This window comes from Ooceraea biroi, chromosome 7, assembly GCF_003672135.1.
Source record: "Ooceraea biroi isolate clonal line C1 chromosome 7, Obir_v5.4, whole genome shotgun sequence".
In the NCBI taxonomy this organism is placed as follows: Eukaryota; Metazoa; Arthropoda; class Insecta; order Hymenoptera; family Formicidae; genus Ooceraea; species Ooceraea biroi.
This window is the reverse complement of record NC_039512.1, coordinates 6102202-6119146: the sequence shown is the minus strand read 5'-3', so window position 1 is coordinate 6119146 and position 16945 is coordinate 6102202. Positions and strand designations below refer to the sequence as shown.

Here is a 16945-nt window from a genome sequence, read left to right as displayed (position 1 = left end):
CGTACAGATGTCAGTCGACCGTCGGATCCCGACGGGAGTGGACGTGTGTGGGTGGGGTGTACGCGTTAAAGGGATCTCGTCAAATGCCGGCTAGTCGAGATAGCCTCCGGGTCGACACGGGTTAACTCGAACATCGATTTCGTCAGCTCCGTCCGCCAAAGTCCCTCGCCCGATATTCCTCGACGAGTAGAAGTCGTCTAGAAGCAAGAACCGCACGGTAGACTACGGTTTCCCATAGAACGGCCTGTCTCGTCTCGTCGATAGCTCGGCTACAGGAAAGGAAGGGTGTGAGTAAAACGGGAAATTTATTCCGAACCTGTGTGCAGACAGCGACCCCGGGTCATCGTTCGTTTGTCGCCGCATGTCAGCAATCTTTACGCGATTCTCGTGAATGCTCGCAGTGTGCTGTTATCGGCGCACCCGGTGAAACAATGCTGGCCGTGTGTCGTTCGTAGATTCCTCTGGCATCCTGCTAGAGCGAAATCGCATTTGCCTCTTCATTATTAATAACTGTCGAGTTTATCTTTGTTTTTAACATTTTTGTTCTTTTTTTTATCTCGCCGGTAACGTTGACGACGAGACGGAAGCCGGGAACTCAGTATGATGGAGGTTAATGAATCGCCCTCGGCGGGATTCACGCCTCGGGATTACGTTGATTTAGATAGCGTGGTTAATTAGCCGCAATTGTGATCGGCGTCGCTCACTAACTCGTAAGTTTCAAGTTTTCGTGGAACGGAATTATCGAATTATCTTTTCGAGGTAAAGCGGCGTGGGACGATATTTGCGCGATAGACCATCACGCCGCGGCGTGACGAGTGAAAAATTCCATAAGGATGCAACCGTGCGGGTGCAACTGCTTTCTTGCTTTGTCGATGATTCAGCCCGCGGCTTCGGCTTGACATTTACACTTGCACTTCGGCGTGCCGGGGAGACGCCACATGCTCGGTGCATTCCGTGCACAACGTGACTCGCCGCCCCATCGGCGAGTTAAATCCGAAAAGTTCAAAGTAAACCCCATATTTATATTATTACATATATTACATGCACACGTGAACATATCGTAAGTGAGTGCTTGAAGATTTCCCGTGTTCAACCACCGTCAACCTCGATCGGCGAAGCGCGTGAGCGACCAACAAGTTTGTTTATGTCACACTTGTTCTTATCGATCTTTCGCGTCGATACGATTCTCGTTGCTCCCGCGTTATCGTGTCGTGCGAGCTATGCGAAATCGGCAAACCGACGTAACGCGCGTAAATCAACTTGTAACTCGTTCGTGCATCTCTCGACATTGCCCTCATTACGATAACGTAACGATTATGAAAAGCGCATTCCTTTCAGCCGGCTTGCGTGCGATCGTACCCCGGTGTTTCCGTCGTTCCGCGTCTCCAGTCGTTACCTCCGTAATTCGCGATTCGCAATACATCATTCATAAGTCAAATGGATTGATTCGTAATGATTCGCGTCCTTTCAAAAAACCACTCGGCTTCGCACCAATGCGAATGGCGAATCGACGAATTTTCCCTCCACACTATTCACAAATATATGAATTATAAATCGCGAATTACGAATCGTCTGGCATAGTCTGGCGCTAACTTTATGTGTCGGTCATTATCATTCGACGCACCCAAATCGCATTCCGAATCTTAATGAGTGCGATTTTTGCTCGCAGGTGACGCGAGGAGACGTCAGTCGTATGAATCACACATTGCTCATCCACGGCCGCCGCAGCTCTCCGCTGGTGGTAACCTGTCAATCAGCCCACGAAGTCCTAGCTTAAGGAGATAGCTGTACATAATTTTCTTCACCCGGAAGAGCTTAGGTAAGATGCAAAAAAAAGAGGAAACGTCACAAAAACTGCCTGCGCGATAACGCGAGTACCGTTGGCAAAAAGATAGAATTCGAGAGACGGGGAACGGTGTTTTTTAAAGTAGGCAACGAAGTCGACACGAAGATTTCAGAGAAGAAAGACACGAAGAAGTAGAAAAAGCGGGACTGCTGTTTTCAGATCAACGACCGAGAGAGATGTCCACAGCGTTGCTAGCTGTGTTCGCCGTGATCCTCTGCATCCTTTTCAGGATACTGAACGTCAATAGTGCTCCGCAGAAACCGCTCCTCGTTTGCAAGGACCAATCTTTCTTATCGACGATACTGAAGATCGCGCCGCTCATTGCCGAACCGTAAGTGTCAGAATTTATTGCTTTGACATTTCGGGAAACCGATAAGTGTCAGTTGTCTTGAACACGAGGGTTTGCATGGAGCTCCGAAGGTCCACGGGATACGAAAATCTCGCGCATTTCCAGAGCTACGGGTGGCGGGACAGGAGGTTAGGTTAGGTTAACGTTGCACGCCGCCGGAGGACGTTCCGCCGGCGATGAGAATTTTCGCTCCGTTTTTCTACGAGCGAAAATATCTGAAATTACATATGATGCAATTAAAGCAGGAGAAAGAAGAGAGAAAAGTGAGCAGGGGAAAGTAGTTCTTTACTTTTAAACGTCGTGTGAGTGGGCAAGAAATTGCGTGCGTGTGAACGCGCTAAGAAAAGTATCTTAGCTCGTATGTAATATAATAAAGAAATTATAATCGTGTAGTTGCTTGGTGAATGGATGAATGCGAGATGAGAATTTTATGATCTCGCGCCTGAACAAGCTTTTATTCAGCACAGCTATTAAGAATAATTTACATATGGAAGAAAATATTAAATTACTATTGTTTGAAAAAAAAAAAACTTTTGCATTTCGATACAACGCACAGAGTACCCAAGTAAAGCTATTTTTTATCTCTACGGTTGCGTGCGTGATGCATGCAGATTGCAACAGACATTTTGGTATGAAATGTGATTGCTCGTCAATCAATATAATCGATGTTTTCTTGTGAGTACTAGGAATGCTTCAGGAATAATAGATTGTTATAGACTTTTGTTCGACTTTGTTAGGGAACGTTCTCTCATGCAAAGGTTTATAAACTGGTTGTTTAAGGTAGTTGTTATGAGAAATGATACATGGTTATAGCATCTAGTGTAGCCGAAAGTACTGTGTAGTAAAATATAATCCTGGTAGATAATGATGATAAATGTTTCACATTAGCATAAACTCGGTTGTTAAATCATGCATATGCCATGCATAATAATGCTTATTAAATAGAACAATGTAACAAGGTTTTTGTCTCATTTCTGAGAAAAATTCTCATACTTACAAAAAGAAAGATTGAAAAACTTTTTGCTTTTTCTTTTTACTTCGTAATTTTTACACTGTCGATAAACTGATCCAAGTTTCGATACGTTATCTGCGCTCGCCGCTCCGTATCTCTTGCTCAAAATTGATTCACGTGGAAAAAATTTGTATACAGCGTACGTGGAAAGGAAATAAATAAACAAGATTAAGTCATAAAAGAACAATTTTATTGATATAGATGAAAAACAAATGCAGAAAATTGTAAAGTTATCTCGAGAAGTTATCTCAGATAAGTCTTCTGATAAGTTCTCCAATTCTTTACGCATTTCTTTATTTTAATACATTTAGGAAACTAGGAAGAGATTTTTGAAGATCCATTCATTTATTAACACTTTCCAGTCCTCTATATAATGATAATCGTTTCATTACATTGTATCAGAATAGACGAAGCAGAGAAAACAAACTGTAACACACAGTTTTCTCTGTTTAATATCGACCGAATTAATTGCAAGTAGTTTCTGAGCGGAGACTGGGATCTCGCTATGTGAAAGAAGTCAGTCACTCAATACTCGTTTTAACGAAATTGTACGGTGTTGCACCCACTTTATTTTCTCCGCAGTAGGAGCCACGCAAATCAAAATGCTTCCGTCTTTCGTATCGTGTGTTTCGCTAATATTTTTTCGGCGCGCAATGTGCGATGTAATGTGCACCTGTATGCACAAATTATAATCGAACCATGTTATTTACGCTGCATATGCACATTTTTCTTACTGACTGAAGGGATTACACTCTGATGATGTAAACGAAATAACGATAAGATCACATCTCGTTTTAGGCGTTACACAATGCTCTGCTTCCGTTGATCTCGCTTATTTCGTTATCTCGGACTCTATCAATTGAGTCACGCCGCTCGCGGTTCCGTGCCGGTCGAACGTTATCACAACGTTATTATAACGAGAATTATGCGAATGGTTTGCATCTGAATGGTACACCCATGGTTCGGTATAGTTTTCAAGACACTCCGAGCATTTCTATCGCAATTTCACTTGTTCAGCTGAAAAAGCTGCAATAGTGAAGAAAAATCCTGTTTACCGCGATATAATGATACAGTTAATGCAGATCAGTTCGATCGCTAAATTGCGTCCAATCTTTGGTTACTCACGTTCATATGTTTTTACCGTCGCACTACTTATCTTTATTTCGCCATTAAACATACGTTCGCTTTTGTAGCTCAGCCAGCCACGTGAAAGCTAAGTGCTTTATTAGTATTTCCGTCACATGATCGCTGTTGTCATCATGGATAAATTAATAGCCAAAAAATAAAAAGAAATTTCGGACCCATTCCGGCATTGTCGATCGCGAGTCCCGTCTTCTTTCAATTACGTGAAAGCGCTTAAGAAAGCGGAAACACGTGCTTAACTGTTCTAAATTTTGTCTCATACAGAAGGAATAGTAATAAGATTTGTTTGTCGCATCTGTCTGCGATGTGATGATTCGATTGCGAATGTATAAATGCATGATCGAAACGAAATGTTACTTAATCCAATATTCAACACAAGAAGAAAGTTTTGAAGAAAACCTCACGTTGATCATTGTTTTCCATCGACATGAGACACTTTTGCATATCCGAATATAGGTGTCTTGGCGCAATTAAATTTCAATTTCTCACGAACGCGATAAGCGATACTTTGTTCCACAGTGAAAGATCAAAGGAATGAAGGCTTCACACGTTTCATTAAGAAATCTCGCAGTCCTCCAGCAAGCATCTGTGTTGAATGGCTGCTTTTACTTATCATCGGTCGGCCACTTCTTATAAATTGGAACGTGCCGCGAGTCGACGATCAGAAAAGGTCTACAAAGTTGGCCCCCCTCCTACAACAATATATAAAACTATTAGTATATTCGGTTTGTACATCGTTTGTACATGAATGTACCACAATTTTTATTATTTGTACATTCCTGGTTAATTGAAAAAAAATAACAAAGTTTTAGTAACTAGACGAATGATAGTTAGCCCCCCCCCTATGCTATAATTATTGCATATTTATGTGTTTATCGTGCTTAATCGTTTGTACATCGTTTGTACATTATTTATAATTCATTAACTTTTCATTTAAACATTTACTTTTTTAAATATAAATAAATAATTTTCATTCGAATATGGACCTCCGTATAGTTAGCAGACAAATATGATAAATCTTTTTTTTTATTGCAATCGTTTGGGAATCGTATGGCAAAGTTTAGGAAACCACTTTTAGAGTTTGGGAAATAATAGTTTTTTAATAATTAATGAAAATTAGTTGAGCGTATCGTTAGCAGACATCATTCCAAATATCTTTTCGTTCTTTTTCGTTTCTTTCAACGCCAAATCATTTGGGAAATACGCTTATAATGTTTTCAGAGTTTGGGAAATAATGATTTCCCCTCAAAATCAAGTTTAAAGTCATCAACCAGACGTGCAGTCAGAATCTAGGGACTTTTGGACTATAGGCTATATAATGGAAAAACGTTTATAATCTTTGATATTTCTCATTGTTTTCCATTTCAATAATTTGGGAATCGTTTGGAAAAGTTTAGGAAACCACTTTTAGAGTTTGGGAAATAAGTTTTTTAAGGTGATGCTGGAGTTGCTAGTGAAACAATGTTGCCATTTGCACAAAAATTACAGTTAAAATGCTTTTTACAAAACTTTGGCAATTTGTACGCACAAAATTGAGGCGGTCTCGTATCGGAATAAAATAAAGGAATATAATGAAGCTTTTCGAAGTGACTTTAGAAGCGTAATAAAAAAGAAAGGTGTATTCTCCTTTACAGAATACAGAATACATATAAACTTTCTTACTTTAATATTATTAATTTTTTATACTGGGAAAGTATATGCTTGGGTGGAAGAGCACGAGGAGACGGGCTTCGCCCGTCACCTAGTACTCTTCCACATAAAAAAATAACAAAACTTTGGGGTGACCAAAAGTACTGCGTGGAAGTTACAATGTAGAACTTTGCTTTGCGTGGAACCTCGCTTCATATACTATCAGCATATGCTTTCTAAATGTATTAAATATCGCACGTATGCGCAAAGTAAGCATGGTAGCATCGCATACGTGCGATATTTAATATATTTAGAAAGCATATGCTGATAGTATTATAAAGCGAGGTTCCACGCAAAGCAAAGTTCTACATTGTAACTTCCACGCAGTACTTTTGGTCACCCCAAAGTTTTGTTATTTTTTTATGTGGAAGAGTACTAGGTGACGGGCGAAGCCCGTCTCCTCGTGCTCTTCCACCCAAGCATATACTTTCCCAGTATAAAAAATTAATAATATTAAAGTAAGAAAGTTTATATGTATTCTGTATTCTGTAAAGGAGAATACACCTTTCTTTTTTATTACGCTTCTAAAGTCACTTCGAAAAGCTTCATTATATTCCTTTATTTTATTCCGATACGAGACCGCCTCAATTTTGTGCGTACAAATTGCCAAAGTTTTGTAAAAAGCATTTTAACTGTAATTTTTGTGCAAATGGCAACATTGTTTCACTAGCAACTCCAGCATCACCTTAAAAAACTTATTTCCCAAACTCTAAAAGTGGTTTCCTAAACTTTTCCAAACGATTCCCAAATTATTGAAATGGAAAACAATGAGAAATATCAAAGATTATAAACGTTTTTCCATTATATAGCCTATAGTCCAAAAGTCCCTAGATTCTGACTGCACGTCTGGTTGATGACTTTAAACTTGATTTTGAGGGGAAATCATTATTTCCCAAACTCTGAAAACATTATAAGCGTATTTCCCAAATGATTTGGCGTTGAAAGAAACGAAAAAGAACGAAAAGATATTTGGAATGATGTCTGCTAACGATACGCTCAACTAATTTTCATTAATTATTAAAAAACTATTATTTCCCAAACTCTAAAAGTGGTTTCCTAAACTTTGCCATACGATTCCCAAACGATTGCAATAAAAAAAAAGATTTATCATATTTGTCTGCTAACTATACGGAGGTCCATATTCGAATGAAAATTATTTATTTATATTTAAAAAAGTAAATGTTTAAATGAAAAGTTAATGAATTATAAATAATGTACAAACGATGTACAAACGATTAAGCACGATAAACACATAAATATGCAATAATTATAGCATAGGGGGGGGGCTAACTATCATTCGTCTAGTTACTAAAACTTTGTTATTTTTTTTCAATTAACCAGGAATGTACAAATAATAAAAATTGTGGTACATTCATGTACAAACGATGTACAAACCGAATATACTAATAGTTTTATATATTGTTGTAGGAGGGGAGCCAACTTTGTAGACCTGATCAGAAATTATAGATTTCAACATGATTATTGTGCTATCCTCGCGTGTACCAGCGTATTGATCGTTACCTCAAGTTGCGGAAATCGACTCAGCTTGTGGTACAACTTGCTCGAATCCTTTTTGCGAATGAGTGAGCGAGCGAGCCGTACGAAGATCGAGCAACTTCTCTTCGTCGTTTTCCGTCGCTTTCTTCTTTCTAATGACTATCACGTTGCCTTCGTTGCAAAGACATTGCCGCTCTCGTTATCATTACCACTCTCAACTGATCTTTTTCGCAAATGCTCGCTTTTTTTTGTACATTTCCGGCATTCGCCTCGTCACAAAAATCTTGTTTTCTTGCACGTACACGTGCTTCTTTCCCATATTTCACATAGCGACCTGTTTTTAACTCGTGAGTTGCACGTATGCGACAAGAAGTACAGTTTAATCGCAGTCGATTAACAGTCATGCAATTTGCCTTAGAGAACTCACGTGGTATGAGATCGTGGTAAAAATAATCGAATTGTGCACTGGAGTCATAGGAATATGCATCGAGTATTGATAGTGATTGCCCTGGTAATTTCTTAATAGTAACATTATTATGCTAATGAAAAAATTATGGATAACAATGTAATCTCGCATGTGGGAATTTCCTTCGAGAGTACATATGATATTTATGATATCGGAACATGTCACCGAGGGAGCATAGCATTCTTAAGAAATTATTTATTACTTAGGAACTACTTATCTGTCACTTTCCTGTTTTGATGGCAAAAGACGTTTCGTAAATGAAATAAATTGCGCTGTGCTGTATAGAGTACGCAAATAAAAGGATTATTATCAATGCCGTCTGCTAATGAATTTGCCATTTTGTACGAATATCGCAATACTCATTCTTTGGATTAAGATTAGCAAATTCATTATATTCAGCTCATTCGTGATGTCTGATATCTGATGTCTAACGTCTGAACTTGTCCTCAATACAATGAATGATTAAAATTTTAATTTGAAACAAAAACTGGTAAACTCATTCTCATATTTATATGTGTTCGTATTTTGCCACATGTCACCAGTATGACGAATTAACAGAAGAAAAATGAAAATCTACATATACTGTATAATACTGCAGAAGAATAATCTACTTAAATGTTAGCATCTTGTTTTTGAAATATTTACATCTGAAAAGCATATTTCAAAATCTGGGTGCATGTGGACGAACGACAAACAACGCAATAACGTCCAGTAAATGTGGATAGCCTCCAGGTATTCTAATCGATCGTATCAACCATGACCGTGACTTTGAACGCGCAAATCGAGTGACCTATGGAATACGCGAGTTTACCTTTTCATACCCATATACACATTCACGCGTATATACATAGCAAATTATGGATATAATAATTAGAAAGTACACGTTCCTTCAAAATTTAAAACAAATCCTCACTAATATGGCACGTTATTGTACGCGATAAAACTTGGATTTTTTCAGAATTTCCTATCTGCTATGATATTGATTATTATATTATACTCTATGTGACTTATTTCTTACATAACTTTGTGCAATATAAGCATATTGGAACCACGCATTCCCTTGAAAGGAGCTTGTTAAAATATATTGCATAAAGGTATTGTAATGCATAAGGTCACGCATATCTATTTCTGAGGAATTTTATTAGATAATAAAAATACGATGTATTTCGTTTATATTATTCTATTCATATGGAGAAATTGTGTTATCATTAAACATAATTATACGCGATATAATATAATAGAATATATAATAGAATATATAGAATAGAATATAATAAAAATGTCGAAATAGAAATTCTTGTGCGTTTTATCGCTCTATCGCAAATTGGGGTAATAACCGTAATGAGAAACGATAGATGTGGAAACAGAACTCCTTATATGTCTTTGGCAATTGGACATCCGACATGTAGTAGTTTACCCTACTTTTCCCTAATTCGCGCGATGACTTCGCGGTCACAACGCAGACAATATTGACACGTTTCTCTTTGCATTTACAGTAGCAAATTGCCACATGTATTGATTATCGTTACATACGACTTTATACGCTACATCATTACAGGAGAAAAGAATTTTACTTCGCCTCATAACTTAAAATTCGGACTAGAAAACTTTTCTTTTCTGGTTCTATAATATACGCCATGAAAAAGAAAAAACGAGTCAAGTAGAAAGCAAGGAGAAATAAAAATAAATGCAAAAATCCATAGGTCATTAGGTGTACCACAAGTTTAATATTTTATGCTATCCATGTGACAGCAGTGAAAACGTAGTATTAAATAATTATATTAAGAGACTGAGAAATAATTGAGCGAGGTAATCCATCAAGTAGAGCCGGGAAGTTTGAGGAATAAGAACAGCACAAGTCGGGCATGACAAATGCATTAATGAAGAAGAAATTTTCTATATGTAATATTACATATAGCATATTTATTATCGTCATGCGCTAAAAATTCATACGAGAAATCATTTTTAAATAATTTCAACGGATTGTAAAAAGCGTATCTCTTAAATTAAAAAGAAAGATATTTTCAGATAAAAATGATAAATATTTCTCTTTCGCGAGTAAAAGACTACATTTTTCTTAAGACAGTTTCATTCTGGAGAATCGATATTGCATTATAGTATTTTATCGATCTGCGGTCGTGTAACCTTATACATATTAAAATGCAATCATGCACGGTTGATTTCATGCATACGTCAGTTAGTTTTCAAGCTGCCGTTCGTACTTTGGTACAACCAGACAATAATCGTAAAAACAATTAGAACAGTACCTCAATTTTCTTGCGATGTGTGAACGGCGGCGAAAGGAGAAACGAGTGTTTCATTAAAAAAAATTAAACGGCTCTTCTTCGATCAGTCAATTATCGTAATGTAGGATTGTCGTTTGCCTTGCGTTTGTCTTGGATATAATTATTCCGACGTATTTTATCCGGCAACTGCGGACTATGTTTTCTTGCATAAATCTTAGTGATAGTTTATGTTTTTATCTGGCAACTGCGGACTATGTTTTCTTGCATAAATCTTAGCGATAGTTTTTGTAAAACCCGATATTTTTATGGAAAATTGGGACACAGAAATTTCTTCGTATCGTATAATATTAAACGGTTTTTCGTAGGTTGTTCCACCTAACACACTTTATCCTATGCTCCACTGATCCACTGTGACTTCTTGCAATTCCTTATAAATACATTTAACGATGCGGTGCATTGTTTGACTCCACTTTTCACCGACTCTGTCAACGTGAAATGTGTAACATCACATAGATCCGTTTACAGTTTTCTATTTCTCTGTGCAGCAAACGTACCTACATAAAAGAATAGTAGATAATAATGATAACAAATATATTTACGTTATGAAAGAAAGATATTTGAAATTAGTATGTAACACGCGATTTATTACTGGATTTCTTCATGACTTCTAGATGATGATATACGCATGTGGTTTATATATATCAAAATGAAGATATTTACGAATTTGTTGATTTAAATGTCATTTAATAATCTCGATTTTATCATAACAATTAATGATATATTATATATTTTCTAGCACACACTACTCTTGTTTGATTACGATTATTAATATTATTATTCAAATTAATGTGATTAATTCAAATCACTGTTCTAATATTACAGAGACAAAATTGACTTAAGTAAAAGCTAAATTTCTGCCCTAGCTATTAAACCTCAAAGTATAGACCGTTAAAAGGAAAGTGTATACACATCAAGTCAATAGTCCCTACTATTAGTCGACGTTCTTTTAAGTACGCGCGTTAGACGCTTTCGAAAAGATTTATAGCTAATAACTCAAACAATTCTAATTGCTCTTATCCTACTTTCATATCTTTCTTGTTTTTTTTAACTCGTCATTCACGTTAATTTCTCCTCGAGAATTAAATTATTCTGTGTCGACCGATAAAAAAACAAGCAATAACGAAAAAATAGCTCGAAATAGAGGACAAGAGCTAGCTGTATTCTTTTAGTAATAATTTTGTGAGTTTTGACACTAGCAAAAATAACGGTTCTTGGTCTGTTTCAGATACAAGCCGACGAGGTTGTGGGGTTTCAGCGGGCACGTACAGACCATCGTCCACAGTGTTATAGGGCGCGTTCGATGCCCTTGGCCCATTGGCGAACGTGTGTCCATCAGTCTTTCCGATGATACCACTCTTACGTATGATCTCTATCAACCGTTGACCAATGGACACGAAGGTTCTATTCGCAAATTAATCGATTTCCAAAAAAAGAATAAGTTTCATTGTGTCATTGTAATCTATCGATTTCTGTTGGCAATTAATTTATGTATCAACAACATTTACATTCATAGTTCTTCTACAAAATGCTGTTTGGACATGTATAATGTGAAAAATATAAAAGTAAGAAGTTAATAATATTACGCACAATCGTTTCAGATGATATAACGATAGCCATTTGTCCCGGTATCGGGAATAGCTCGGAAAGCGTTTACATCAGGACATTCGTGCACTTCGTCCAATGCCACGGCTACCGATGCGCGGTACTTAATCATGTCGGGGCCCTTTCTAGTGTCAAGATCACGGCACCCAGAATATTCTCTTACGGTATGTGTTACGATCGACATAACTTGTTTTGCTCGTAAACGAGGAATTCCGAGACCGATCCGGGAAAGTAGTTAGCGGATAACGGTAAATTATTTAAACATAAATATGGAGAATGATAAGCAAGGTATAACAACTGCCGAAAAAATTATTTCAGTGCTTTTAGTGCTCAGTATCAATACCGCATTTTCTGGGTTACATTTTTATTACACGGTTATCTAATCGTATTTATAAATAATTTATATAATCGACTAGATGGTTATGCAACGGTGATGAAGAAACTTTGATATGTTGATTGATACAATTTTTGTTCGTTTTATTTTAATATTCGATATCACAGTTATTTATTGCTATGCTATTTATTTATCACATTCATTGAATGTTACGTTATGGTTATATAAAATTCTTATAACTATTATATTAGATATAAATATATAGAATTCTTAGTTGAATATAACTTTATATGTAAATTCGACTGTTTATATTATTTTCTATGCTTAATTTGGAATAAGCTTTGTAATATGCATTTTAATATAAATAGGTCACACGGATGATTACAATATGATGTTACAAAGCTTGGTAGAAAAGCATCCTAATACTAAAATAGTTTGCATCGGATACAGTTTGGGCGGAAATTTGGTAACAAAATACCTAGGAGAACGCGGTTCCAATAAATTGCCTAATATTATAGGAGGCATATCGATTTGCCAAGGATACAACGCTCTCGAGTAAGAAGATTATTTTATTTTGTTAACAATTAAAGTAAATCAATTAGAAAAGATATTAATTTCTTGTGATAATGCTTCAGAGGAACAAAGATTCTGTTAAACTGGCAGAACTTTAGACGCTTCTACCTATACGTGATGACAGAATCGATGAAGAACCTCATACTCAAGCACAAAAATATGCTTTTATCCGAGGACGTGAAGCAGAGATGTAACCTGAACGAACGTGATATAATCTCTGCAGCGACGTTACCCGAATTGGACGAAGCATACACGAGGAAGGTAAGTAAAGTATTTTCAAGCGCGCTATCATATGATAACTTTCATAATAAATTATCTTGTTGCGTTCAGGTACATAACTTCAGATCTGTACAAGAGTTGTACAAATGGAGTAGTTGCGTATTTTACCTAGACAATATTACAACGCCGATGGTATTCATTAACGCGTTAGACGATCCCGTCGTACCTGAAGTATTATTGAAGCCAATCAAGGATCATGCGGGTGAGTATAACATTTACATATATATAAAAGCAATATACTAAATAAAAAATGTATTATTAATAATATGTATTATTTCACTTCAGCAAAACACTTAAACACATTGTACGTGGAGGTAGCTCACGGAGGTCATCTAGGCTTTTACGAGGGAGGTCTTTTATATCCGAATCCTATAACGTGGTTGGATCGATCCTTGGTGTCTCTCGTAGGCTCTCTAACTCTAGCGCATGCAGATAAAGCTCTCAAAGCATCTTAACTTAATTTTAGCTGGATTAATGTAGACGTATTATTGGGCGTTGATTGCCAAAACACGTTACATACGATCTTGCGAGATCTATCAGCACTGCACTTAACCCCTCGTTGTTGGGTAATCGAGGTGGTTTTGACGACTGAGAATGCGATCGAAGAACGAAGACGGCAAATCGTCTAGTAATACGGCAATAGTCTAGTAAAAATATTTTGTACACGCTTTTTGATGATTATTTCACGAGAAACAAAGTTCGTAGAATTGCATTTTGTTTTACGAGTAAAATAAGTAATAAAGTGTGACTGAAGTAACAAACAAACAAACAAACAAACGTTTGCTCATTACAATTTCGAAATTGGATATAGCTTTAGAACGTCGGTAAAATAGCTGTTCACGATTCTTTACACGTAGTTACGATTAGCGGTATATTTATTATTGTACGATCTAGCGCGATAAAATTCGACAGCCTAATTTCCTAAAAAAACATAAAGCAGAGACGCGAAATAATCGATGTTTTTCACGTCTCACCAACACTTCTTTCTCAGGGATCTTTTATAGTGCGACGGTTCAATGAGAAGACCTTTGATGGTCTTATCAGAATGTTTGGAGGTGCTCACTGTATAAGCAAGTTAATCATTACGATATACGCATTGAGTGTAAATTACATGCAATACGAAATATCTTGTGTGTATATATATATACTTGAACAGAAAACAACTTGTATTTATGTACAATTAAATGTATTACTATATAAGCTATATACCAATTTTTAAGATGTATTTATAAACGTGTCTTGATCACAATCTAAGATGTTCAGCTTTATCGATATGGAAAAATTGTTGTCATCGTACAGCCAATGATGTACGTTACTTGATCTGGGATTGGCAATAATGTTGGATTTTCAAGAAAATCAAATTCAATGTAAAGCAAATTTACAATTCCGCAAATGTATTTCAAAAGTGTGTACATCAAATATTAAAAGTGTAATGTAAATAAAATAATGCTTTAATTGAAATTATAGGCGAGCTATAGAATAAATATTTTATGAATCTATATTTCATGAATCCAACTTTATTACTGGCTGGTTCATGCAGATAACAAATTTATATATTTTGTAATTTTGGTTACGTATATGAGATTAAAAACTCTGGTGAAACAACCAATACATCTGCGCATTTGATATTATAATATATATATGTGTGTGTGTGTGTATGTATGTGTGTATATATATATATATATATATATATATAAGCAATGTATATTATTTAATGTAAATATGAAGAGTTGTATTATGAAATATTACACGTTGCGTTGTTAGAATTTGTTCCACACTGATTTATTATATATGCTTTTATTATAATACAATTTCACGAATATACGTTATATTTAATCCGTTATATTCCATGCGATACACTCAAAATATCTTGTTCACGAAATATAATAGATCTTGATGCGAGTGTGGAATATAACGAATTAATACTATATTAGATTGTATATAACGTACATTCAAGATAGCATATTAATGTGGTCTGCCACGATGAGTCCATATTGATAAAGTTAATGTGCAATGTGTAATAATTTCCTGAATTAGACAATATATTTTGACCAATAGATTTAAATTATGATATGCATGCGCATCGACCGCGTGGCTTAACTAAATTTATTTGCCATTACTGTGTTTTAATGATGATGATAATGATGATGATAATGATGATGTTTCTTCTAACGGTACTATTAACAACGACAATTTTATGTAGTCTCGTTTAATTAGGTAAAAAAAACAGACGACATTTTTAAATACTTGGAATACTCGTACAACGCATAACATGTAAAACGTAATTTACGTACAATCGAGTCACTGCTCGACTAAGAAGAATTTATTTTCATGATAATTTACACTGATCAATTTTGATGCAAAATATGGTGCAATGTAAACGTTTCAGAATGTAATCAAATATTCGCAAACGGATTTTATTTCAATTGTATGAAAGCAAATGTTAAGATCGAATGTGGGATATTGATTAATATGCGACGATAGTTGTAACTCTACAAAGTGTAATTCGCGATCATAAAAAATCAAGAAGACGTAAAGAGTCTCTAAACAAAGTAGGGAAAAAATGCTTTTTGTTGAAATATTTTATAGTATAACTTGTTCTTATCTCACATATGTATTTATTTTTCACTGTTATTATAAATGAAATTGAATTTAATTCCTTTTTATGAGTTCCTTTATTTTCCATTATATCTTTGCTAAAGTTAACTCTCAGCGCAGATATATATTTTGATCACGACAATATAATACTCACACGATATACAAAACTAATGAAACTTGATATGCATACTATTGGATACATTATAAGAACATAAAAAATTTTTTATACGTGATGAATGTGAAACACAGATCTTAATGACTTAAATCAAGAATATAAAATAATTTCACAACAAAATTTATAAGAAATTTGTACATAACGTATAATTTGCATATGTGTAGTTATAAAATTAACACTGAATAAATACATACTGAATAATTTTTTCGGTGTACACGTGGCTCGATCTGTCGCGTCTTCATCTTTATTCAAAAAATTTGAAAAAATTCATGAAACGTTTGTTTATCTTATAATTGACGCTGCCATAATCATTTACAGTTTTAGAAAGAAAAACTAGACAGGCAGGTTTGCTGGTTTGACATTTACGAGCATATGTTATTTTGGCTCGGACGTCATAGACTCACCTGTTTATTCGGAGGGTTAAGAGTTGTTCCAATATTTTTGTAATTGTTCGATTACATATATGATTTAAAACATCAATGAACACACCTGATTTTGTTATTACAATAATGAAACAAAATTTATTGATTAACTTTTACTTTTTTATCGAAAACTTGGTTAACGAAATGTTTCTATCGGTAATTTTTTAAGAATATTTCAACTGTTCATACTTACACATCGTAATTTAGGCAAAATTCGTTAACATTTTGCCTTGTCTGTACCTTTAAGGACAGAATAATTATATTATATGTATGTATGTATATATTGAGTCAGGCAAGAAATTCGGTTCGATTATCAATAACTGACAATAGCATACACATAATATGTTCATAATGTCTATATCATAGAATATAGATAATAATGCCTAATCATAAACAATGCTAGTGATTACTTAATTGATGAATAATGTGTTTCTACTGAATGCAATAAAGTAAAATTTGAGCAGAAACCGAATTGAACTTTTTGACTAACCCAATATATAATAATATATATGTATATGTATATACATGTTCTTAAACAAGATAATTTATTTGTATAATATAATAATGTAAACCTTCTTGTACTTTGTAAAATTTTAAAATTAAAAGGATTGGTAACAAAAATTACATTTTCATAAATTTACATATAAGATATTG

At 35.2% G+C, this 16945-nt stretch overlaps 1 protein-coding gene across 3 annotated transcripts; it reads left to right on the top strand.

Annotated features, from left to right (window-relative positions):
- Nucleotides 1-39: 39 nt before the first annotated feature.
- On the top strand, nt 40-16754 carry LOC105282077 (abhydrolase domain-containing protein 2). 3 transcript variants are annotated; one of them, XM_011343788.3, is made up of 9 exons: nt 41-287; nt 1670-1819; nt 2006-2177; nt 11534-11706; nt 11907-12074; nt 12613-12799; nt 12880-13078; nt 13148-13298; nt 13382-16070. In XM_011343788.3, the coding sequence occupies exons 3-9, from the start codon at nt 2023-2025 to the stop codon at nt 13549-13551; spliced, it is 1203 nt and encodes a 400-aa protein (XP_011342090.1). In that variant the 5' UTR covers nt 41-287; nt 1670-1819; nt 2006-2022; the 3' UTR covers nt 13552-16070. The 3 variants fall into 3 exon arrangements, with proteins under 3 accessions (XP_019888092.1, XP_011342090.1, XP_019888093.1); XM_020032533.2 differs by having other exon boundaries at nt 40-285; nt 1670-2177; XM_020032534.2 differs by lacking the exon at nt 41-287 and adding an exon at nt 294-1007 and having other exon boundaries at nt 1670-2177; nt 13382-16754.
- The last annotated feature ends 191 nt before the right edge of the window (nt 16755-16945 follow it).

Excerpts from the sequence above, each read along its gene's own strand:
- LOC105282077 (XM_020032534.2), top strand. The coding sequence starts at position 2,023 with ATGTCCACAGCGTTGCTAGCTGTGTTCGCCGTGATCCTCTGCATCCTT. Across the intron at positions 2,178-11,533 it reads GCGCCGCTCATTGCCGAACC|ATACAAGCCGACGAGGTTGT; the intron begins GTAAGTGTCAGA and ends GGTCTGTTTCAG. Across the intron at positions 12,075-12,612 it reads ACCCAGAATATTCTCTTACG|GTCACACGGATGATTACAAT; the intron begins GTATGTGTTACG and ends TAATATAAATAG.